We start from the raw sequence: 24,428 nt of genomic DNA, 5'->3' as shown, positions 1-24,428 counted from the left end.
GCCAAAGTCTTTGTGGAGTCTAGGCAGTTCTTTTCACCACAGCTACCCTGCAAGTTCCTTCTGCACCGTACCTCACTGTTTAGCTTTGGCATAACAAGAAAAGTTGTTCAAAGTGGGTTTAGTTAAAAAAAAAAAAAAATCCTGCTCACATGATTAACAAAAGTCTTTTTGTGTATGCAGAGAAATTAGTGACTCCTTAAGGATGAAGTAAATCCTGTTTCCAGGTAACAGCTGCATATAATCCTATGTTCACAGCCCCTTTCTGCCAACAGTCTACTCAAATTCTTTCTTAAAGTGGGATTTTGCAGCACCTTCAGTCAATCCAAACCACAGTTCTTGTTGTCCTGCTCTCATTCCTTCTTTTCATCCCCATCACTCTTACCAAGACTTCCTTACTCCTGCCTTCTACATGCACTGATTCTGGTGTGATCATACCTGGAGCTGCTACAAGACTTGGTCCAGCCGAGAACAAATGAGTTTCAGACAGATCGACTCTGTGCAGGCTGCGTGTGATCAGAAGAGCACCGCTGCAAGGACAGGGGATGGAGACATGGTAGTGGGAGCAGAGATGAAAGGGGGAATGCCTCTGTCCTGACTTGGACCTAAGTTGCCTTGGACCTGCCCTCTGGACTGCACAGGTTTCCCTGCCTACCTTTCAAAGGCACACAAGCCTTCACAAAACAGCTGCCAGTGACACCCCAGCATTCACTTGTGCCTTCTACATACTCTGTTCCAAGCGGTGATGTCTGTGCTGGGATGTAGGCTGCTGTTGCAATGTGTATTTTGGCATGGACAACCATCTTTGTTCCTTAGGACTAGGTTAGCTTGAAGGGCAGCAGTTATACCCAACCTACAGTGGTATTTTCTAAACAGAAACGTATGGAGGATTTTTTCTTTCGGGATCTTTCATTCACTGGCCCATGTACAGCCTTTAATAGCACTGTCAAGTGTTTCATGCCTTATCATTAAATTAAAAACCACTTAAGGTGTGGGCTTGCATAATGTGATTTTAAAACAGGTGGTGTTGCTGAGCGATAGGATCACATTTAAACCCTTAATTTGTATGTTCTAGTGTACTTTGCAATTAATCAGTTAAATTAGAGAATAAAGATTCTCTCTGAGCAGGTACGGGGACTACATCTCCACCCATTTGCACGTTTTTTGACCATTAGCCTTCCTGAAAGTTTGCAACAAGGTGCAGAGCAGCAGAAAACAGCCAATAGCTTGGGGGAAAAAAAAACATGTTGTAGTTAGTACAAGATCTCGTACAGCACGATCTGTCCTGGGAGGAGGAGAATCAAGCTGATCTCCTACACAGCTCTGTTCTCTTTGCACTGTACTTCTGCTGCTGGTGTCTTCATGGCAAAGCGTGGCCAACAACTACTGGCTGCTGTCGTGTACTTCATCTGCGTCCCCCCCTGTACAGCTGGGTGGTGGCTTTGCATTGGACATCCCTTGTGTATTACATCATCTCTTCCATCTCTACTGGGAATATCCCCTTTACTCTCCATGTCTGAGTCCTTACAGACAAACTTCAGCTCTTCTCTATTCCCACCCAAACAGCCTGCCGCCAGCAGGTTTGCCACCTTGGTTTCTCTGTGTGGTAGAAAGCTTCCTTCATAAGGGCAGGTCTAGAAAATCTTCCAAGTCTTCCATTTTGGCTGGGTGCCATTTTTTGAAGTCTGATACTTCATGAACAATTTAGATGCAAAACACAGCTGGGAATTCCAGTTGACGTGAAATTTTGTACATCTGGCCTTGGCTTCTGCTTTTTGTGCTGGGGTGTAAGTTCATGGGAGCCACTGTGGAACTAATTCTCAATTATGTCAACGAACATGAGAGGGGAATCAGGTCTTTAAGATTGTAGTGTTGGTAGGTAATGAAATATCAAGCATCAAAAATCCTATTTCTGTGTTTCTAGTGAAGCTACATTCTGTACTTCTGAAGGGATTTCTTAAAAATCACCACACTCTTTGTTTTTCTTCTTTACATTGGACTCAGAGGAGTGAAGGAAACTGGATTTCCAAATGGATAACTACAAAAATGTATCAATGCTATTTAAAAAATATTTCTAACATTGTTTTTGCATTACATACAGTATAATTTAAAGAGAAGAGGGTCTAATGTGATATAAAGGTTCTGCTGACACTTGGTCAGAGGGACCAGCAGTAACTGCCTTGTGGCACTGACACTCACAGGTAACGTGCTCATCCCCAAAAATGTCAGTAAATCCTTCCAACCATCCTGTACTCCCAGATGCAGTTAGAGTATAGATTATAAACATTTTTTCTGGCAATTGGCAACCAAGAATGATCGTGAATTCCTGTTTTTGTTCACGTGGTTCCACGTTTGCACTCTATCTGCTGCAATCCAGTTTCAGCTTATTTTTCTCAGACTGGATTTTTCCTGGGGTTTTGTCAGGCAAAGGACATAGGTGATATCATCAGGACAGAGCCTTGGCGGCTGCTGGGCTAATTAGAAAAGCTGGGCTACCTTCTGCCAATTTTGATGTGGTTTTGTGGTGCTTAGTGGTGGTGTTGAGGCAAGAGAAGACCTGTGGAATGAACGGCTTAAGGCCACTGGTGAAGAGCTATCGCGAGTCATGGAGCCATGAGTGTATGGGCTAATAAAGAAAGTGGCTTGGCTTGAAGTCTTTCTGCCATTTTGAAAGAGATTTTGTATGAATATCATGGTGATCAGTAGGAGAGTTTTAAAGTAGTAAAACCTTTTAAGTAGTACCACTGCATTCACTTGTAAAGCTGTGAGTTGGGAAAGTAAGTCTGTAACTTTTAACCATGAATTTATCAGGTTTTGTGGGTTAAGTCAGTGACCCAGATAGGATTCATCCATTGTATGAGGTGATTCTCTTGTTGTCATTTTTACATCAGAGCTGGTAAATAAAGTGTCTGAAACTCTGACAATTTTATGCCTTTGCCAATCTTTAAATCAGAAATGGCTGAATCGATTTAAGGATTTTGTAAGAAAAAAAATTGCACCCATGCTGACATCCTGTGAACCGAATTTCTCCCAAAGTGATTTCAAATGTGTGAGTTATGGACCTCTATAATGAAAAGTCTGACATATCTTGAACTATAGTAGAACACAGGGTACCTCTATAATGTACAGAAACATTGTGTTTTCCTTTCCTGCAGTTAGTACTTCATAACTGTTCAAAATTTGGGAAGCATTACTGTCTTATAGAAAATACCCCAGCAAATTATTTTTTCATTCCAAATTTTAATTATTTTTTGTTTCATTTAAGTCAAAATCCTGCAACTTTGCTCATAATAGTGCATTCAATCAGGAAACATTAAGTCACTCTATAAAATATGTAACATTTTCCTTTTTAGAAATGGAGAAACCAAATGCATAGAGAAGTAAAGGGTTCTGACATCACTTCCAGTGTTGTTTAATACTGTCTCATTGCTGTAATAAATGAATGTGCCCTTTTATTGAATGTAGTGCCTTGGGAACTGCTGAGAGATGGGGATGAATATGTGCTGATTTGTGATGGCTGATGGTATTGAGAGTTACGTGAAGTGTCTTGGTGGACATAGGTGTGTTTATTGTGGCAGTACTGAGGTCCCCTGTGGATGGTGGCCCTGTTGCGTGGAGAACTGCTGAGATGCAGAGAGCCTTTCTTAAGTTTTTTTTCGGCTGACCGTAACAAAAAAGCAGTCGGTGTTCTCATCTGCCTCCTAAAACAGTGTGTGCATGACTGTGTGTGCATCTGTCAACAAACATGATCCTTTTCTGATGTTTGCACACGCTGTTATCCAAAACACAGTGGCAAGAGAGAAGCCTCGACGTTAACTTCATTTTATGCAGAGCAGCTCATAGTGGACTCTCTTTGCCCCTCAAAGGACTCTTTGATCCTTACCACTGCCCATAGTTCTTCTTGCCCCGTGGGAATCTCTTTGTACTCTGATTCTTGAAACTGATACGATTCCTCTGATCTGACATCAGAGTGTTTCAACAAAAATAATTTCCTTTTCCTTCAAGAGCCTGGAACTTGGTAATCTACTATAGATCTTGCAGAAGTTGAAAATATAGAAATCCATCACTGAAGGTTCTCTTCCAAGACTCCTTTCTGATATTGTTGCTAAATAAATGAAACTTGTTTTGGGTGACATTGACCTAGAATTGCTTGGCCACGCAAGTCAGACAGAGGTCATGCAGAAGTCGCCGGGCTGGTCACCAAGCTACCCTACAGCTGTCCGCCTTTCAATCCTCTTGGACTGGGAAATCTCCTCACACAAGAAACACACTCTTAAAATATATTACTGATTTCAGTAGAAGAGCTAACCATTTGAGTTAGTTTCTCAAATGCTGGCACCAGATACTGAGAACATTACAAGGTGTTATTCTAACTAAAGCAAGTTCCCTGATACATTTTTCTTAAAACCTTTTGCTGAATCACAGAGCTATGCCTGTGGTTGATTTTTTTTTTTTTCCTGCCTCCCTGTCACTACCTTTCAGCAAAAAAAAGTCTTAAAAGCAGTTAATTGGGACTGGCTGGGCTCCTGCTTTTCCCAGGGTCCCCCACCTCCCAGTACAGGTAGTGGCCGCCTGTTTACCAGCTGGCTCCTGAGCTTGGGAACCATCAAGATGCCTGGCTCGGTTGGCATCTGCTATTTGCTCGTAGGCTGCACCCATCATTCCTACCAGGGAAAGCATTCATAACCAGAAAGCTGCCTCCTGGGGTGGCTTTCAAGGGGCTTGCCATAGTCCTGGGCACACAGAAGCTTTTGCTTCTTCTCAATCAGAAAAGATCCTTAATATTTCCACCTTTGCAGCCAGCTGGAAAATGCCTAGCTGCAAAACAGGTGGGGGGGGGTGCAGTCCTCTCAAGCTTGAGTCAATGTCAATTGTTCACAGCTCTGTGGGCCTCTGGGTCTGAACCATGTGGTCCTTAATGTGTATTAATGACCTGCCTGCTGCTGCAGAACAAATGAAACCTGTGGTCGGTTTTGGAGGGGTTTTTTTGCTATGCAAGAAATATTTTAAAAAGCTCTTACTGTTGTTAGAATACAAAAAGATGACTAACTCGCTACTGGAGATTATTTGCAGCTTCCAAAGCACCATGGATTTTGCTATACAATTACTGCAGCACTTTGAAGTGATGCTGTTAAGAGCCAGGAGTTTTGCAAAAATAAGCATTTACTATAGACTTTCTACAGTATTAATCAAAAACTCTTTTAAAAAGTGTTCTCGATTTCCTTGACTGAAATCAGCCATCTCTTCCTTTCTTTGTTTGTGTAGGTTTTTTGTTTTGTTTTGTTTTGTTTTTTTTTAATTTTCCTGATCATCTCTCTGTTCTCTGGGTTCAGTTTAGGGCTGTTCTGTTTTACCACGCAGACCTGCCTCAACTTGCTTCCTTTATGCTTTTGCATCCATGGACTTTGCTAAAATTTATGAAGCTCAGTTGGGACCGGGGATTTTAAAAGGCCCGTAATCTTCACTGACATCTATTTTAAATGTTGTTTTATGTGTGGCAGTGTCCTTGATAACCAAAAGGGCTGAAAGGCCCATCAAGACCTGTGCAACCATGTCCCTCTGAAAGCCAGCCCTCTGCTGGGAAGCTCACAGAGGCTTCTTTTCACCAGTGCAATGCAGGGCTTATTTCTTTGGCCTAAATTGCTGTGTGTCATTTCTTCATGCACAAACATAAATATGCAGCACATCAAATCCTGGGTGAGCAAAGAACTAAAACATCTATAAATAAATCAGGCTGCTTCTCCTGAAGGGGAAAAAAAAAATAATGAGTGAATGAAACCTAATTTTCTCTTTGAAGCACTTGGGGTGTGCTGGATACTTTGGGCTGGGTTGCCTGTCGAGCGCTTTGGCAGTGTCTGTGGCCATAACTTGTCCACAGAACTTGTAAGGGATCTGTTTAAAAAAGATTAAAGCAAATAGCTCGTTACACAGCGCGTTGTGAGCTTCTGGAATTTGTTGCCACAGCAGACTGTAGGAGTAGATAGTGTCTGTAAGTTAAAAAAAGGATTAGGCATCTTTGTGGATATGAAGTCTGTAGACAGACACGAAAGGGCATAGCTGCCCCTGTACCCCCCAGTATCCTTCAGCCCGCGGTTGTGGGTGCCGGGGTAGGCCGAGGGAGCTGCACTACATGTCCTAGGGCTGAAACATGGGGGTAATCGTGCACAGTGTTCAGGAATCACATCATGGAGTCGTGTTTAAGATCTCCTGTGTCTCAACACTTGTGAAGCCCAGCCACACGCCACCCCTTTTCTGTCTCCTTCTCTGCATGCCTGCCATGCTTACACACACTGCCCGGGCTGCTGGCACGGTGTCTGCGGGGCCCGGGTCACACACTGGCCTGGCTGTCATGCCCTGTTGGCTTCCTTTTAGGCCCTGGTTCATCTTCATTTTATCTCCAGAAAGCTGTATGGAAAGTAATGCTCTCTGTTCTCATCACCATTTTGTCCCTTCTAAGACTGCTGTAGCTGAGGGATGGTGTTGAGTAACATGTTGTAATTAATTAAGACAAAGGATTGCACATGGAAAAGTCTGGTCTAAAGTGCAGACCAGCAGATGAGGTTAAAACGTTTTTGTTCTTTGACTTTGTTCTTGTTTCTCTGTCTTCATTTCTGTGGCATTTTGCCTCCATTGAGACTTACTTAGTATGCATCAGCTCCCGTGAGTTATTATCAAGGCTATTTTTCATTTTCTTATATTACTTCTTGATACTTTTGTATTGTGGCAGCGAGATTGAACAGGGTATTAGCGCTCTCATGGTGTTTTTCTGGAAGAGATCTTATCAGAGGATCCTGATGAAGTCCCAACAGGTACAAGGAAACTTGGCTAACTTGGCTGTGTTGTTGCTTTACAAATAACTAGTGCCTTGTCATATAAAAATTAATATTAAGTGGATAATATATGTTTAGAAGCATCTGTCTTTCCACTGCTATGGTGACATACGTTGTGAAAGAGGTTATATGTATAAAATTATTTGAGAGATATATAGATATATATATTTATATAGTCTGTATTGTATTCCTTCTTACCTTTCCCGTGAACAGGTTGGTGTCCTGGGTGATGAAGAAGAGTGGGTGAGTCTTCATGAGGTGGAGAATGAACCTGATGCTCAGATGCTGGAAGTACCAAACCTTACTCCTTACACTCATTACAGGTAAGAACAGCAGGTAATTAGCTGCAGCATGGAAAAAAATGAGTAAATAGCAGCATGCAACAGCTTTCCTAATCAGAAACAGCTGGCTGTGGCTTATAATCTGAACAAAAGGGAAAAGGTTTTCTGTTTTCATCGTTTATACTTAAAATTGCTTGTCTTATATTTTAAATTGTGATTTACATACAATACGACTTGTAAGGTGAAAAAGGAAATCCAAGTGCACAGTGAAATGCTGTTACGAGAAACTGATATCCTCTGACTTCCCTCATCTAAAGGGTGCACCAGTGTAACATCAGTCAGTGACAAATCAATTGTAGTTAAACTGTTGCAAACGTGTAATTACATATTTACATCAGTTTAAGCATCGTTTTATTGACTTAGCTTAATTTGGTAACATCAGTGAGATGAAACCTTTGTTTATAAGAATTTACAAAGTTAAGCTTAATAGATATATGCAATGCTCGAACTGATTGAAGTGAATCTACATGATGGGTGCACCCCAGTTAAACGAGATTGATTTTTTTGAATCAATTCAAGTGATGCGTTGCTTTAGTATAGACAAGATTTGAGAATTTGAGGTACTCAATCCTAATGAAAAATACTTTCATGCAATAGCTTGCTAATGTAAAGCCTGGTTGCAATGAGATATAGCGGCAAGTGTTAAATCAGCTTACCAGAACCTTCTCCATTCTGCGCTGGCTAAAGGGCGTATTAGCCAGCCCATGTGCTGCTGTGAGCCAGTAGCAGGAGCAACAAAGTAAAGCTTGTATAATTTACAGCTAACTCAGTGCTGGTACACTAATTTTCTTCCTTTAGTCAGAAGCCTAGGAACATAGTGAATTTCTCACAAACTCTCCTCTGAAGTGTTTTACACCTTATCCTCTAGAGCTAAACATTTTACTAAAGGCTCTTTGAAAATTTTGAGCTTGGGCAGAGGTTTAGGAAAATTATCTTCAGCTAGAGAAGATTTTGCTGCCCTCATAAAGGCGGATCCTTCAAGCTGAAGAAGCAGAGGTGAATAGTAAAGTGCAGGTCAGACCAGAGTTCAGCGTTCAACGTCCATGCAAAATAGGAGAGACTTGCACACCAAGCAGGGGTATGGAGAAATGTCTTTGGGATAAAAAATCCTGAGGAAGAGTATGAGGAATTTGGGGTGGTTGGTTTTTTTTTCCGTTGTTAAACTTCTTGGTTTATTTTACATCCCGCATCTCTCTTGCATCCATTGAATTCTGGAGTGATCCCAGTTATACAGGAATCTTTACACTTCCAGCTCTCCTCTGATTTTTCCATCCTAAGCAGCCCCTTGAATTTTGCCTGGTCTTTTTCTCTCATGCATGCACAGACACGAGCTTTTTTGGTTTTATTTCAGTATTAAGCAATTGTATATTATTTTTTTGAAACTTAGAAAGTTGTTGTCGAATGGTTTTGTTGTCTTCTGGTCAGCTTTAGTCATTGCCCACCGAGGAAATACATAGCCAGAGCTAATTATCAGACTGCATATTTATCGACCAGCTTCTTCTCTATATTTTGTGCCACTGTCTGAGAGTGAAATCAAGGACAGCATTTGTTTAATGTGTTTCCTTTAATGCATTTTCTAGGGAGATCAGAGCAGATAAACAAATGCAACTATATTGGCTAGCTCACCCTTTTCCCAAGCTCAGTCATTAGGTCCAAAAATTGTTTAGTATGAACAGGTCATGTATTTATGTGCCAGTGCTGGATACCACTAATTGCTTGTGACGGGTGAGAGTATCTGAAATGTACAGCACGTCTTAATTATTTTGTGCTTCCTGGAAAAAAGATTTCTCTAAATCTTTTGTGACCCAATAGGGATTTCTTTTGTAGAAGAGATGGTTTCAAGCAGACAGGGTATTTTTTAAAGACGTATAGCCATATTAAATAACTTAATCTTTCTTGTGCAGGAAGGCTGAAAATGCAGCACGGGGATAAATCAGCTTCTTTCAACCAGTAATTGAGGGGAAATGTTATCACTAGTATATTTTTTATATTGACAAGGAATGAGAATATCCAAAGTTTGATATTTTAATACCTTTCTGAATGTATTGTACAAGCGTTGGAAGAGAAAATCACTTACTGCTAGCATAAGCTCATCAGACCTGCTATAATTAACATAAATTTCTCACACAAATACCTCAGTTTCTAATAGACCCTAAGCTAATCTCATTTTCATTTTTTTAATACCTGAGAGGATCTGAAAGCAGTTACCATAAAGCATTCAGCAGTGAATACCAAGGGGACCTGCATGCAACGACCTTTGTAGAACATTTAGAAAGACCTAATTTGTATTTTTCCATCTTTTTCCTATTCTGGAAAGAGAGGTGCTATTCGCTGAGCTGGTAGAGCATGCACTGCATCTTTCCTTTGCTCCAGGTTCCGGATGCAGCAGGTGAACGTGGTGGGTCCCAGCCCGCTCAGCCAGCCCTCCCGAGTCATCCAGACGCTGCAGGCGCCACCAGATGTTGCCCCTGGGAGCGTCACCGTGCGCACGGCCAGCGAGACCAGCCTGTGGCTGCGATGGGTGGTGAGCTCCGAGCAGGGCTGGGGGTGCAGGGCAGCTGGGTACCAGTGCTTGAGGTGCAGCTACTGGCCCAGGGGGTCAGGCCAGTGCTCCAGAGTGCCTTGTCCTTGCGTTCAGCATAAGGAGTAACAGCAAAATTATTTCCTTTTTCAGAATAGGCGGAAATCTGAGACTTACCTTAAGTGCCTTATTAATCACCTAAATTGCTTACTGCCACTATTTCTGCTGCTTCATCAGAGGAATATACGCCTGTGTGTAAAACCTTGGCTTTTGAGACTCCCTAGTACCACAGTCTGGGTCAACACGTGGGACAAGAATATAATACTCAAGCCAGTTTGCAGTTTCCTAGGGCTCAGTTGTTTGCTTTGTACAAAACCATTCCCAGAAGGTGCACGCTGGCCATTGGCAATCATCCTGCAGGTACTGAACAGCTGTGACTCAAGGGCAGCAAAGTTTGCACATTACACTCCTGTAGGAACATTATATTTGTGAAAGGATGTGGAGTTATGTGATAAAACGTAGAAAGAAATGATTAATTGTGAAGATGCAGTGATTGCTGACATTGTTGTGCCCTGTTGACTGTCTCAGTTGCCTGCAGAGTTGCCTCGTTGGGATTTACTTGGCAATTAACCTGCTCCAGGATGGTTTTTCTTCTCTCCTGTTAGGCAGAATTTTCCACTGGGGTTACTGTGGTGTGAAGTTGATGAAGCACAGGTTTTCTTTTGCCCAAATGTTAGCTTTTCTGTGCATAAAAACATTATGGCTGGAAGTCAAAATCAGGCTAGAAACCAGAAGGGTTTTTCTCCCTTCAGAAAGGTATAATTCCATTTCCTCAATGGGACACTGCACTTAATTCAGAACCTTGAAAAACCAAACATCCAGCTTGAAGGTGTCACCTCACTACCCATTGAAAAGCAAAGCCACTGCAGTTCGTTTGATAGGACCCACATAACTCACTCCTGGCTTTACCACATGAATAACATGCCCACATCATTAAACCTTTGGTACTAAATCCAGACCTATATGTCTCCCATCAAAATTGCCTCAAGGTTGTTTTAAGAGACTTTAAAACATTCTTAAGATTGTGCTTCCTTGCTGTGCTACCTGGAAAACTGGTTTTCATGAGTCAAAGTGTGCAGGGTTCAGGAGGAGCAAGAGCCACAGCTAAAAATGATCTGATACACCTTATGGTTATGCTTAATGACATCAGTATTTGAAATGATTTAATCTTTTTTTTCAAGACCTGTGTCTCCCTGGGAGCTGGGAATTCCTTCCTACAGAATAAGGGTCACATTTCTAGCCCTGCTTGCCTGTGGAATACAGTCTTCTAAGCTGTGAAATGCTCATGTGGATCAAGCTTTGCCAGTGATTCAGAACTGAATCTCACCCATCCGTGGCGTCATGTAGTTAGTTTTATGGGGAAAAAACTCTAAACTTCATGAAGTAGGCTAATTATTTCATATTCTAATCTCTGAAATTGCTTGGGGAGTTAGAATACTAGAATAAATCTCTGCTGATAAATGAGTAGGCAGAGCGTCAGTAAAAACAGTAAAAAGTGTACGATAAATGAATTTGTCACATGCTTCAGCAATTTATCATTCCTATCCATAATTAATCACAAAGCTCTGAAATATATTGTATTCATATCATCTCTGTTGATACACCCACAGCAAATGGCATAGTTCTGTAAGCCTATCTATTTGGTTCAAAACTAAAGATAAAAATGAAAAGAAAATTTCAAGCAACACAGAAATGTAGAGATTATGAAACATAAATAAGACAGAAGATCAACCTCTTGATCTTTTTTGCCTTCCTACGGCCTTAGACGAGTTCAGATAGCCCCTGTATATAGTTTGGAAAGCCTGGCAATGTGTTTCACATAGGAATGTTGTGCTTTTCTTTGTCGTTTGCCAGCCCCTCCCCGACACACAGTATAATGGCAATCCAGAGTCAGTGGGGTACAGGATAAAATTCTGGCGTGTGGATCTGCCGTCTTCCACCCTGATGAAGGTTATTAATGACCGGTTGGAAAGAGAGTACACCGTTGAAGATCTGGAGGAGTGGACAGAGTATGAACTGCAGATCCAGGCTTTCAATGCCATCGGGGCAGGACCATGGAGTGAAGTAGTGAGAGGTCGTACACGGGAGTCTGGTAAGTCAAAGCACCGTGTCTGCTGTGGAAGACACATCCCAGAACTTCAGCATTTTCTGCCCCTATGTTCGTTTTTTTGTTGGCTTTTTTCTTTTTTGATGCAAGTGGGGTTTTTTGTTTGGTTGTTTTGGTTTGTTTTGTGTGTGTTTGTTGATCCATTAAATCTAAAATGAAAGAAAAAAAACCCATCTCTAGATGCACTGAAGGCAAAAAGACATATAGACGTTCGAGGGAGTTACTTATTTTATTCCTACTCTGCTTTCATGCATAAACCTGCAGGTTATTTATTTAAAGCAAACAAAACAACCTCTCCCCATTCCTGCCCTCGTTTGGCAGCAGCACGGACAACACAAGGTGTTTGCATGCAGCCTTCTCTGGCTGAGCAGGTCTCTCATGCTTCCTCTCCCCTGCCCCAGCACCCCCTTGCCCCTCATTCTCCCCCTGTCCCTTTGTACTTGCAAGCTCAGGAGGATTTTCTCACTAGTTGTGGTTACCTGAAATTTAATTTCAAGCACCAAATATTTCTAAAAGGGCACAAGTCATTTTAAGAGAGCTGATTAGCCCTGTAGAAATAAAATAATTATCTGAGCCTTTGATGACACGTTTTCAAAACTGCCTTTTCAAATTGTGTGTACAAGGCTATATAGACATAACCTACATATAGACCTAGAGCACAAGTATGTATTGTCTAGCTGAATTGCCCATATTAGCACAGAGGCTTCAAATAGAAGGAAACCCTCAATCTCAGGCAACAACGTTTGAAAATAATACACAAGTATTATTTTGTGAATATTGTTAGCATATTAGCATATTGTTAACGGTGAATTATTGTTAGTAGCAACAGTGAAGACAGAACTTGAAAAGCTGCTCTCTAGCTACTAACTTCCACAAAACCTATTTCTAAACATACCATACATGCACCTGATACACTAAAATCCATATTGCAAGTGAATAACAAAATTGATTACATTTATAGTTTAAAAGTTTAATAATAAAAGCTCTTTGTGACCTGCATTTATGCAAAGTTCAACACTGATATTTTTTCTTATTAATTTTTCCTATTTTTCTTCATTAAAAATGTTTTGGAATTTAATCCTATGCATACCCTGCACTTACAGATGAACGTATGCGTGTCTGTGCACTCTGTACCACGCAGCACTACTTGGTGGTAAGCTTGAACGTGCTGTGCACAGCAGGATTTGGTCTGCTGGTTCAGATAACTATGCTTTGAACTAGCCAAGGAGAAGGCTAAACAAAGTCATCCCCCTCCATTAAAGTGCTGCTTTTTGGGAAGTAGTAATTGGAAAGCTATTGTTGGCATTATTTTAAACAAGGCATGTTTGCGCTGGAGTTAGAGATAGCATGAGCCAGCCAAAATAGTTTTGAAGCGTTCCGTATCACAATAAAGAGATACCACGTTCTCCACTTTCTCCTTTCTGCTGTTCTTCAAACACTTCTTTTGAAATGTAGTAAATACTAAGATTAAGTGATTTCATAAAACCTCAGGATTATAGAGCTCTTGCTCAGCATCTAAAGATCAGAGGTTACGTGTGTATTTGGCATTTTCTCTTGCAGTATTAAAAGGAGGTTGACTTGAAACTGATTGTAGGAGGCACACAGAAACTGGGATCAAAATAACACAAAGCTGTGATCTAGGCCATAAGGACTCATTTGTTTTTTTCCATGTGTTTTCTTTGATACGAACATCTGATTTCTTGAACAGAGCAAGTCAGGGCTCAGGCTTTTGGCTGTATCTTCTCTGATTTAGAATACACAAGAAGCGCTGGCATAGCGGCAAGCTGCGTGAGAGAACTTCAGGGAATCTGTAGCTAACCTGTGTGCACAGTCAAATGGGGTTAAAATGCAAATAAAAGATATCTAAAGCCAGAGAGAAAGGTCAGAGCATTTTTAGGTCTGTCTTCTGAACTATAAGAATAATTCTGTTTATGGCTTATGTTTTCCAAGTACTTTAAAGTGTCCTAAATATTTTTTTTTTCCGTTTTGTAGATAGTGTCTTAGGGAAGTTGATTTTGCCTGCTCCTGCAGATCGTAAATATCCCTCGCAGCTGGCCAGAGGTACCTTGGCCAGGATCACATGGTGATTCCTTGGCAGAACTCACGGTTCTGTGGTTTACATCGTCCAAGGAGCCTGGGAAGGCAGAGCCCAGGCACTAAATCAGCTCATGGTACCTAATGCCAGTGTGGCCACTGGAGTCCAAAATCTTTATTGAAAATAAAGCTGTACTGGAGCACTGCTGTTTATTCTAGGATATGCAATCATATCACTAATAGCTGAGCACACATGCTATAACAATAAAGGAGCATGCCATTACAGGTATGCGCCAGTTTCTGGAGCGCTTGAATATAAAATATATTGAAACCAAAGAAACTATGAGAAAATAACTAGTGCTATAGGTTTTGGTAACCCAGGCTTGAAAAATGGTTGGGAAACCCTAAAATGAAAATCTGGGGTAGGGTTGCAAGCAGCTGAAGATGGAGGGGGATGAATTAGGATTTTTAAACAGGACAGGTTTTATCCATCCAAAATGTTTTTATAATGTTAGAAATTAAATAACTCATTAAATTTTACAGTGTAAAATAACTGCAGAGTAACAAGCTCAGTTTCCACTCAATAAATTGACAATGGTAGTAGATACAATACAGAGAAAGCACGAAAATGCGAAAGACCTCTAATGTATAAGAACCACCTTGACAGGGCTGGTTTGTTTTAGCTACAAACAATTTATCTCAAATACACTTAACACAGTGCCTTAATATTTTTGGGGCCTCTAATATTTACCTACATGAATGTGTATGTTTGTCTTGCAAAATAATAGTGTGTTCGCATATCTATGGCAAGGCTCAGCCTCCTAATGCTTCAGAGGCTGACCTTCATGAAGCACTTACTGTGGGGTGATGAAGCATCACCTGATAATTCAGATGTTGTGGTCCGGTGTCCCTGTGGGGATTTGTCAATTTCTGCAAGCTGAAGATTTGGCCTGTGGGACCCAGTTTTATAGGCGAAATGGTTGCGGACTGCAGCTATGCTGCTTTTGCCGTGACCATTGCTCTAAATTGGCACTTCCTAATTGACGTCAGAGGTACAATACACCACTTACATTTTTACTTTGAAAAACCAGCGATGGATGTTGAGCCAAAATGAGCTGCAAAAGTGGAGAGAACTACTGCATCCCACTATCTAGCTTTCTTAGAAAGCCAGAATACAGGCTAGCTTATTAAAAGCTCCTTTTGGCCCAATTAGAGACATAAAACCGGCATCATTTGCTATAAATCAAATGTGGCTCTGTCAGATGTAGAAAGAGGATGCATGATCTTAGACGCCAACATGGATAACCTTAAAAACTTGAGCTCTTATTGAAGTTCCAGTGCAAAGTGCCAGTAGCTGTATAATTTCCTACGTTTGATCTTCCGAAGTACATCATGCAGCTGGCAGTTTGCTGGATTAGCTCGTCATTTAGTTTCAGTGTTTCCGGTTCATTTTGTTAAAGCTCTGAGATTTTTTTGGACACTCTTGCTTGGCTTCTGTGCTCTTCTTGCTGGCTACTAATGAGAATGTGGCTTTAGAGCTTATAACAAAGTCTTCAGTGCAACAGTTAAGGACACCAGCGTTAGGGAAGGGAGCTTGCAGAGGAAAAAGGGATCTATTGCCTCACTCAAGCCAGTAATTAGTCTTAGCAAACTATAATTTCTTTGAATCACGGTATCCTGAGAGAGGAGAAGGGGTCAGAGAAGTGAAGGTTACATTTCAGTTCATTCTTAAAAGGTCGATTAAAGTCTGTTACTCAATGACAGTCTGGCAACGATAAGATCCACAGTATCACTTGCAGATCTTGAATTCATCCAGCCCCATTAGAATAAAATTCTCAACACGAATATGAGAACCGGCGAATTAAAGCACGCTCAAGGAATGCAAGTATTTTTGCCATTTAGGCATTGGACTTGGATTCCTTTCCAGCGAGAGAGGACATTTAGCTGCTCTGGCTGTCACTGGGAATTAAGAGGAACCTGGGCTCATCAATCTTGGGATAGACCATTCCCTCCTTCGTTAGCTCCCAAGTCCCCCCGCCAGCAGCGGGGTGGTGCATACACCGCAGAGCAGGCGTACGCTCAGGGCCAGCCTGGGCGCAGCCTCCACCTTCTGTCAATTCGGGAAAACTCATGGCTGCTGATCAAAGAGGAAAAGAAATATTTGTAAAACAAACAAACTTTTTCTCTCTTGAAAGGCTTCAAACCAGATAAAATAAAAAATGTGGCTGGAAAGGGCTCCTTTCCTCTACGCATCCTGGTTTCCTGCAACCCACCTCCACCCTTTCTCTCTCCAGAAGTGATTCATGTGGGAGTAGCTTTGTGAAGATCTACAGATAAAGTTATGGCAGCTATCCAAAGACATTCATGGCTCCTGGCAATCTATTTTCCTTTAACATAATTATATCCTTGTGGGGGATAAATCTAGCAGAAAATTTGGGAAAAAGAAAAAAAAAAAAGGCACTTCAGCATTGGAGGGGAAAAAAAAATTAGATTTTTAGTCCACTGCAGTTTTGTGTGATGATGCTCTGTTTTTCATGTCCCACATAATTGGTAGCAGAGAAATTGTTTCAGAAATTACTGTCTTTGTGGTTAACCTTGAGTGCACAAGGGTGGTGTGTGTGTGATTTTTTTTTTAATTTGTATTAATTCTGGTGTCATATTCATTATCTCGTTCATGTTGCTAGGAGCTTCAGGAGCTCTCCTTCAAAACAGCAGATCTGTTCTTTCATTCGGACAGCCAGGAAAGCATTACTTTTGGCAGAGATTTGTGCTCCTTTTTGTGATGTATTCAGGACCTAATCAAGCCTTACTGTCCATAAGCGCTTGTGTAACATAACTTGGGGAATGTTCTCTTGAGGTCTGACAGGTGGATCATGCTTTAAAGCAGACTGTACCCTTCAGATGCTGGAAATGCCACGGGGGAAGGGGGGGATAAAATAAATGCAAAAGGGCAGCTTAAAATGTGAACTCTTAAAAATAGCCTCAAATTCTGCTTGTGTAACATGGCATGCTATTAAGCTTGCCTACAAAAGCCTGCAGTTGTGTGGTGGTTCTGCATCAGTTAGAGTTTTAATGGCATGAGAAAATGCAAGTTTGCTTTTCTCTCGAGTCAGAGAAAATTACAGTGTTCCTGTGCCATCCGTTCTAATGATGTTTCTAGTTTCATAAGAGCCAATTTTGCAACATAAATGAAATAGGCATATCTTTCAGTTACACTGTATCAGTCCCTGAAAATACACCTTGCATTAATGTATCCGTCTATAATTGATGTATTGCAAATGTTGAGCACTATCACATAATCAAAAGGCTTAGAGGTTAAAGAACTTCTTACTGAACTGGGAGTGCAATCCAGTCGTTGAAATTATTGCTAACTCTAGACAAGATGCTATAATTCCCTTTCAGATAATATAGGAAGCCAGGGGGGTGTAAAACTTCTTGTTCGAACAGATCGTACCATAAGATAAACTCCCATTCATAAAGATTTCTCGCTTTTGGCACAGGGAAATAAAATGTATGTGAAAGAAATACTAGGAGATAGACTTCTGTAGAAGTCCAGCAATTTAAACTTAATTCTAATTACTGCAGATATATAGAACTTGAAATTTATTCATATCTGACTGTATTTACTGTCTTATCTGTAGACACTGGTTAGTATTAAATGTTTAGCTCTTTACAAACATTGTGATTTCTAAGATGAACTGGCAAGAAACTGTGAAGCAGGCTGAAATAGAAAGATGATGTAGGAGAATACAAGAGGAAGGGGTTGCCGGGAACCTGTTCCATCCTTTTGATTGGAATACTCTTCTATGGGATCCTGGAATAATCCCAAGCAGATAGGGAGATGGAGCAAAATGATCTGGTATGTCTCACCTATTTCTGCTTTTTGGTGATGCCATGTCATTCCAGTTCCCTCTGCTCCTCCTGAGAACGTCTCTGCTGAAGCCGTGAGTTCCACCCAGATCCTTCTGACGTGGGCCACAGTCCCGGAGTCCGAGCAGAATGGTCTGATCCTGGGTTACAAGGTATGCAGCTGGAGTTTCATGCTTATTTAATCTTTAATACGTTACCTGGATATGGTTTTGCATTTGCTATTTATTATTCACCTGCTGGATAGTTATATTATTCATGTCAGCTGGAGAGAATATAGGAAGCGTGCTGTGTTTGGAAGGGGTGATTGGTGAGTATAACCTCATTTTCTATTTTGTGAAAAGGAAGAATCTAAAATGTGTCCCCCTCTTTTCAGCCCACATGTAACAATCCTTTTCTTTCTACATTTCATATTGATTTATTCTGCAGATACTTTTCAAAGCAAAAGATTTAGACTCAGAACCAAAGAGCCAAATAGTGAGAGGTAACCACACTCAGTCCTTCCTGCTCTCTGCCTTGCGGAAATACGTGCTCTACGAGATCCAGGTGCTGGCATTCACTCGTATCGGAGATGGGGTCCCCAGCTCTCCAGCAGTCATAGAAAGAACCAAGGATGATGGTAAGTTTAAAGGTTACCAAAATAAGTATCTTATTTGAGCCAACCTCTTATCAGTGCTTTCTCTCAGTGATGCAAGTGTGGGCTATTTGGAATTTTTTTAATTTTTTTTTTCCAATGAAGGACTTGGGTGCCTAGCTAGTATCACTCAGCCTACTCCATCAATCGTGGGCTGAGGATTTGGCAAAAACACAGAAAACCAGAGTCCTCTGTTTCATCTTTCCCCACAGCTGATGAAGAGGGGAAAAAAAAAATCTAAAATTGTACTCTGAAGCTTGGTGTAGACAATTTCTATTGAAGACATTTTTTAAAGGCCAATTATAAATTCCTATTGAAGTTCAATCATTCTCAAAAAAAAAAAATAGAGTGCTGCAATTGAAAGCAATAAACAAATTGAGTCTGATTGGACTGAAGGAGAGATATGGTATTTACAACTTCAGTAATCCATTCTCTCATTTTATTTTTTTTTTTTTTCCTCCTGAAAAGGAGGCATTGGCCCTGGAAAATATTCCTACCAGCTTCATTTTGCAACTGCCTCCAGCACTTCCCATGAGCTCAGGGACTCTGGGGTGCAGCTTGGTGTGTTGAAGGCAGCCCCTTGCCCCGGTGCTGTCTGACCACATCGGTGTGGTGGCAGCATTCCTGCTGAGGGACTCTTGCAGAAGTTTAGTTCCACACTTAAAATATTTTTGGCTTTGCAGATGCTCAAGTTACTTTTAGTTCCATTATCTTTTCAGTAGTAAATGAATGTTAATATCAGCGTGAGAGGCGTCTGTTTATTGCTGCCAGTGAAGATGAACAAGAAAACCTCTCTCTCTTTTTCATCAAAATCTTTTCACAATAGTGATGGAATAAATACTGGTTTCTAAAAGCAACTTCATTAAGGTAATTTGGCTGGGCTGAGGACACATTCAGGCTTGAGGCTTACCAAGACATTTTCTGCAGAGTGCAGGGACGGAGCGGGAGCATGCAGGATCAGGGGCAGCAGCTCCCTGATGTTTTTAGACATTTTTTCAGCATACTGCCTGCGTGGGGACTTGGCTTTTCTCTGAAAGGAAACAAAGAGAAATTACTGTTAGCAGAACTCTGCAGGGAGAGAAGCAGCGCTCACTGAAATGTACATATCGAACTATAATGAGAAATATTTAAAACTGTTTGTTTTTGATAACCCCATTATAGCAGTTTCCTCCGTAAGTGCATGTTGGCAAATGGTACAGATTGTTCTTCCATCTCTATACCCCTGACATAAATATGTTGTGTCTCCTCTGGGCGCAACTTAATTAAAAGTATCATCAGGGGTAATGCAGGTGGAATTTGTGCTGAAGGGGAAATTTTGCAGCTACTAATGTATGAATTAGCATCTCCTCACCTCACGAACCTGGGATGGTCAGCACAGCCACCAGCCGTCAGTGTTAATGTGCATCTCACCTGCCTCCGGTTCTCCTGCTCAGACCCGGGTCTTTAAAATGCACATGTAAAATCAGAATGTAAAATCAGAAGGCAGTTCAAAGCTGGTGCTGATGGCGTGGGGAGGAGATACTACTGAATTCCAACAAGTATGAAGTGGATTAAGCTGACACATAGCTCTCTGTAAAGGCAACTCAGTGACTTGCTCCACAGTATGTGGCGTTACCCAGTGGTGATGCGGCTGTTGGCAGGGACCCCTTGGCTGTGGAGGTGGGGGTAACTCTCGCAGAGGTCAGAGCTCCTTTGTCACAGCATCCTGCTAAACGTTCCACAGGTGTGGGTAAGACACTGTAGGGTGCGTTGGTTCTGTGTCATGTTTGTTGTCTGTGGGTGCTGGAGGCATTTGGCCATGGACAGGATTCCTCAGAATAAATGTATATGATGTGCATACATAGGGGCTCCCCACCATCTGCGGTTGGTGATGGGATACAGCCGCGGCTGCCTTCTCTGCAAGGGGAGCAGAAAACTTGCAATTCCTCCTCTGACATGCCATGCATGCTAGCACGATCTGATTTCTGTTTTTCTTTCCAGCCCCCGGGCCGCCCGTGAGGCTGGTGTTCCCTGAGGTGAGGCTGACATCCGTACGGATCGTTTGGCAGCCGCCAGAGGAGCCCAATGGGATTATTCTGGGTAAGACAGAGCAGCAAACGCAGGGCTGGGAGGGGAGGGCTGGGGATCACAGCAAGCTCCAGCTGTTGGGTTTTCCTTCCCCTTGCACATCGGATTAGAAAGCACACATAAGCAAATCTGTGGCTAAAGAAAAGAAGAGATGTTGGTGTCATCTGACAGACGTGGTACCGGGAGTCTGCCCGGCTCCACGGTGTGTTTTCCTGAGCCAGAATTACATGTCATTCATGGCACTGTTCGAATTGTTGTCTCTCTTCCCATCTGCATTTGGGTTTGTAACCCATTTGGCTGGCTGCTGGGCAAACTGCCTGTGGAGCTGCAGCGAGGGAGAGCTGGATTTTCCCCTCCTTCCCTCCGCTCGCTTTTGCTGGCACACCTGCTGTTTCGGTTTCATCTTTGCTTCCTTTTTATTGCTTTCTTTGCATAATATTGGCTGACAGGTCACAGGGAGTTAACTCATATTTGGCTTTCATCAAGGGAAACAGAGGCAGCACGGCATGACAGGAATTTGTGGAAAACCTTCTTACCTTCCTGCTCCCATAACTCTTGGGCTGCCTTTGCAATTGTGGACACCAGCCACTACTTGTACTTAAAACGTGAAGAATTTTACAACCTAAGGATCCATTCCTGCCTCTAAAATTAAAGTAGCTAATAGTTACCCAGCAATTTTGTGTTCTCTGCTGATGTTAAACACATTTTACAGTCGTTCCAGCTGGTGAGTAAAGATTTGTGTCTCAATTCCGAAAACTGAGGCAAAGGCTTTTGGGTTGGTTGTTTTGTGGTTTTTTTTCAGCTCTCAGTCAGCCAGGCCTTTCTGCTTCTGGTTTCACCGCCACCGCTCAGCCTTGCGTGTAGACCTTTAGCAGTATTTCCTAAAGCCTCCGTTGCTGGGTGGAGGGTGCCTGCCTGCCTTGGTGTCATCGCTTTAAATAAAGGACCGGTCTTACATTGCATTTAAATCTTCAGTCAAGAACTCACAGTATTTGCTTAGGTGTGTAGTTTCCCAAAGTGATCCTGGCGATGCAGGGATATCATCAAATGGGACCCGAAGGCAGATGCTGCAGGGATTTTCTGAGCACAAGAACGAGCCTGTGTGAAGTTTGGCAGCCATTAGCTGTCAGAGACAGATCCACACAGGGTTTCTCTGCAGCTCAGGGAAGCTTGGCTTCCAGGTTGTCTTGTGGGTTTGATTTGTTGCTTTTTTTAAGGAACTGTGTGTCCTAGAACTTGCTCTCGGTAGATACTGGGATTTGAATCACAGGATGTGGTTAAGGAGAAAAAAAATCATTTGATAGAAATGATGAGAAAGTACAAAGGAGGTTTTGCTTTCCCGACTGTGTTCCAATGTCTCATGTTGCTGCACTTTGTCAGCCTTAGTTGCTGAAGTTGCAAACTCGGTGGAGTAGGAGCTCTCTTCTGTGCTGTCTTTGCAGAGCGCTTTGTGCAGTGTATCCCCTTCTCAGCTGGTTCTTACTCATTCCTGCTATGTTGATGATAAAATCACAAAAACGCAGGGTTGGGAGGGAAGGGGAAATTGTCCCTTAAGGAATGCTTGGATGCTCAGCCTGTGGTCTGCTGTTTCTGATGCCTTGCACCGTCACATCCCGGTAACATGTCCCAGGATACTTGCTGCTGTCCTGACTCGACTTTTTTGCAGCACTGGTGGTGTAGCTAAGTAGGTTTATGACCCGCTATTAATTCTTACCCTTTTACTGCAGAACACTTCCAGGTCAGTCAATCCCTCTTTTATATGTACCTGAAGCTTTTTCTTTGTAAGTGTGATAATTGGCAGGTTCCTTTATTGAATTTCATCTTACTGATTCCAGACCATCTCTCCTCATTATCGAGATCACTTTAAATTACACTCTTGTCCTCTAAAGTGCACACAGCCACTCACAATTTGGTTTCATTTTTGGAGTTTGCAAGTAGACTGGCAATTCTATCAGCCAGATCATTAATGAAAGTATTGAACAGAACCAGACTCATTCATGAGGTCTCATGAGAGCTTGCTTAATATGTCCTCCCAGTTTGTTAGCAAACTATTGATAACAACGTTCTGACTTTTTTTTTTTTTCTGAAAGTGTTCATGTCAAAATGTGTAGTATTTCTCTTAGATTCTGTTTCTTTTTTTTTTTGCTTTTGGTGGGGCTGTGTGCAACCATACTAAAGCCTTACTTGATGTCGTATCTACTCTTCCCACCTGGCCAATTACATTGTCAAAATGGAAAACAGATTATTTGATATTTGTTATTTGCTCCAGACAAATACATATTGGCTGTTCCTTGGCACTTTATGTTGACTCGTATTTTTTTCCCAGGATCTTTCTGGGTATTGAAGTTTAGTCTGATTTGTCCATAATTCCTCTGGGCAGTCTTTTTGCATTTTAAAATATGGGATACTTTGCTTGCCTTTCTGTAGCGTTCTGGGATGTCACCTATCCTTCAAAAGTTCTTGAAGATAATCGCTAATTATTCAGAGACGGCTCCAGCTAGTTAGATGAGCACTGCGGGGCACATTTCATCGGGCCTTTCTGACTTGATTACATCTAGCTTAACTAAGTATTCGTTAAGCTGTTCTCTATTCTAGCCTACATCCCTACTTATGTTGTTGTCACTTTAATTTACCTTAAGAATCTAGTCAGCATCAACTTGTGTGTGTGTGTGTGTGTGTGTGTGTGGAAATGAAGCAGCGGAGATATCAGCCTTCCGTTCTTTTCTGTCTTGCCTGTCTTGCGCTCTTCTTTTCTTCCCACTAGTTGACTTGTCCTCCTTCTGTCTCTCTGATTTCTGATGTATTTATAAAATCTTTCTCATTGTCTTTGATGCCCTTTAAGTTACAACTCACTTTGCACTTGAGCCATTCGGATTTTGTCCCTACATGCTTGTGCTGCCTATTTATACGCTCCTTTAGACATGTGTCCCGTTTCAACGTTTTGTCAGATTCAGTTTTGATTTTCAGGTCATTAGTAAGCTCTGAATGCAAACACACTGGCCTCTTAACATCTTTGGTCTGCGTTGGGATAGTTGTACCAATTTTGTCTCTTTTAAAACTGCCAGCTAACCTGAATTCCTTTTTCCCTTATAATTCCTTCCCAGGGGGGTGTTACCTGCCAGTTCCCCCAGTCCACCTCTTTTGAAGTCCATTGTCTTTATTCAACAGTTCTTACTCTTTCATTTTTCAATAGTAGAAATATTGAGCTTCATGGAAGCCGCCAATGTCAGAGAGAAAAAGTAAAAAATACTCACGTTGGATACTTCTGTGATCTTTCCTAAGAAGTGACGTTTGCTCCAAAAATAGATAAAAAACAATGTGTAGCATTTGAAGTAAAGGTTGCGAGGTTGGTTTTTTTCCTGTTCACCTTTTAGATCTCATTACTGTAATGAACTTTCAAAACACCACCGTAACCCCCACAGTCAAGTGCACTGAAGTAGTGTTGTTGAAATTAATAAGTTAATGTGATTTTGCACAGTGCCCTTCTATTCACTGGTGGGGTTGGAAAGGAAAAACACTTGCTTTGCAAGAGAACTTAAATTCGGAGCCTTTGAACTAATGTTCCTGCTCTGCTAGCTTTGTCCTCCGAGTGTACAAGCACCTTTGCAGCTAACATTTTTGTAATCTATATCAAAACATGTTCTAGCATTTCAGAGAGAGATTAGCAGGATGAAATACTGGCAGGCACCAAAAGGAAAACCACTTGTTTGTTTGTTTAAATATTTTACTGCGGAAGACTGCTAGATATTTCCATTTCTCCTTTTGGGAATGTTATGCTAACCATCTGAGGCTTCACTCTGTCTTCTTTTCTGCGCTGTGTTCAGCTATCACCCAACACAGTTCCTTCAAATGCTGTTGAGGAAAAATGATGCATTGATGTGCATACATACACCTCTAGCTATGAGCTTCCCTGAAAGTGAGAGCCCACCCTGCATCCTTCCAGGCCCTGGTTAGTATTTCTCATGGTGTC

General features: G+C 41.7%; 1 protein-coding gene across 4 annotated transcripts in view; it reads left to right on the top strand.

Moving 5' to 3' along the window:
* SDK1 (sidekick cell adhesion molecule 1) overlaps window positions 1-24,428 on the top strand; it is a gene marked incomplete at its 3' end in the record, with an annotated part of 406,390 nt that overhangs the window by 316,627 nt on the left and 65,335 nt on the right. For all 4 annotated transcript variants that reach the window (XM_080382366.1, XM_080382367.1, XM_080382368.1 and 1 more), the window contains 6 exons: window positions 7,041-7,150; window positions 9,542-9,692; window positions 11,604-11,841; window positions 17,797-17,912; window positions 18,187-18,376; window positions 20,372-20,470. In XM_080382366.1, coding sequence (XP_080238492.1) covers window positions 7,041-7,150; window positions 9,542-9,692; window positions 11,604-11,841; window positions 17,797-17,912; window positions 18,187-18,376; window positions 20,372-20,470 — 904 coding nt within the window. The remainder of the gene's footprint in view (window positions 1-7,040; window positions 7,151-9,541; window positions 9,693-11,603; window positions 11,842-17,796; window positions 17,913-18,186; window positions 18,377-20,371; window positions 20,471-24,428) is intronic.

The sequence above is a fragment of the Falco punctatus genome (assembly GCF_963210335.1).
Source record: "Falco punctatus genome assembly, chromosome: 4".
Taxonomy (NCBI): Eukaryota; Metazoa; Chordata; class Aves; order Falconiformes; family Falconidae; genus Falco; species Falco punctatus.
Note: the sequence above shows the minus strand (reverse complement) of the source record. Positions and strands in the feature narration are given on the sequence as shown.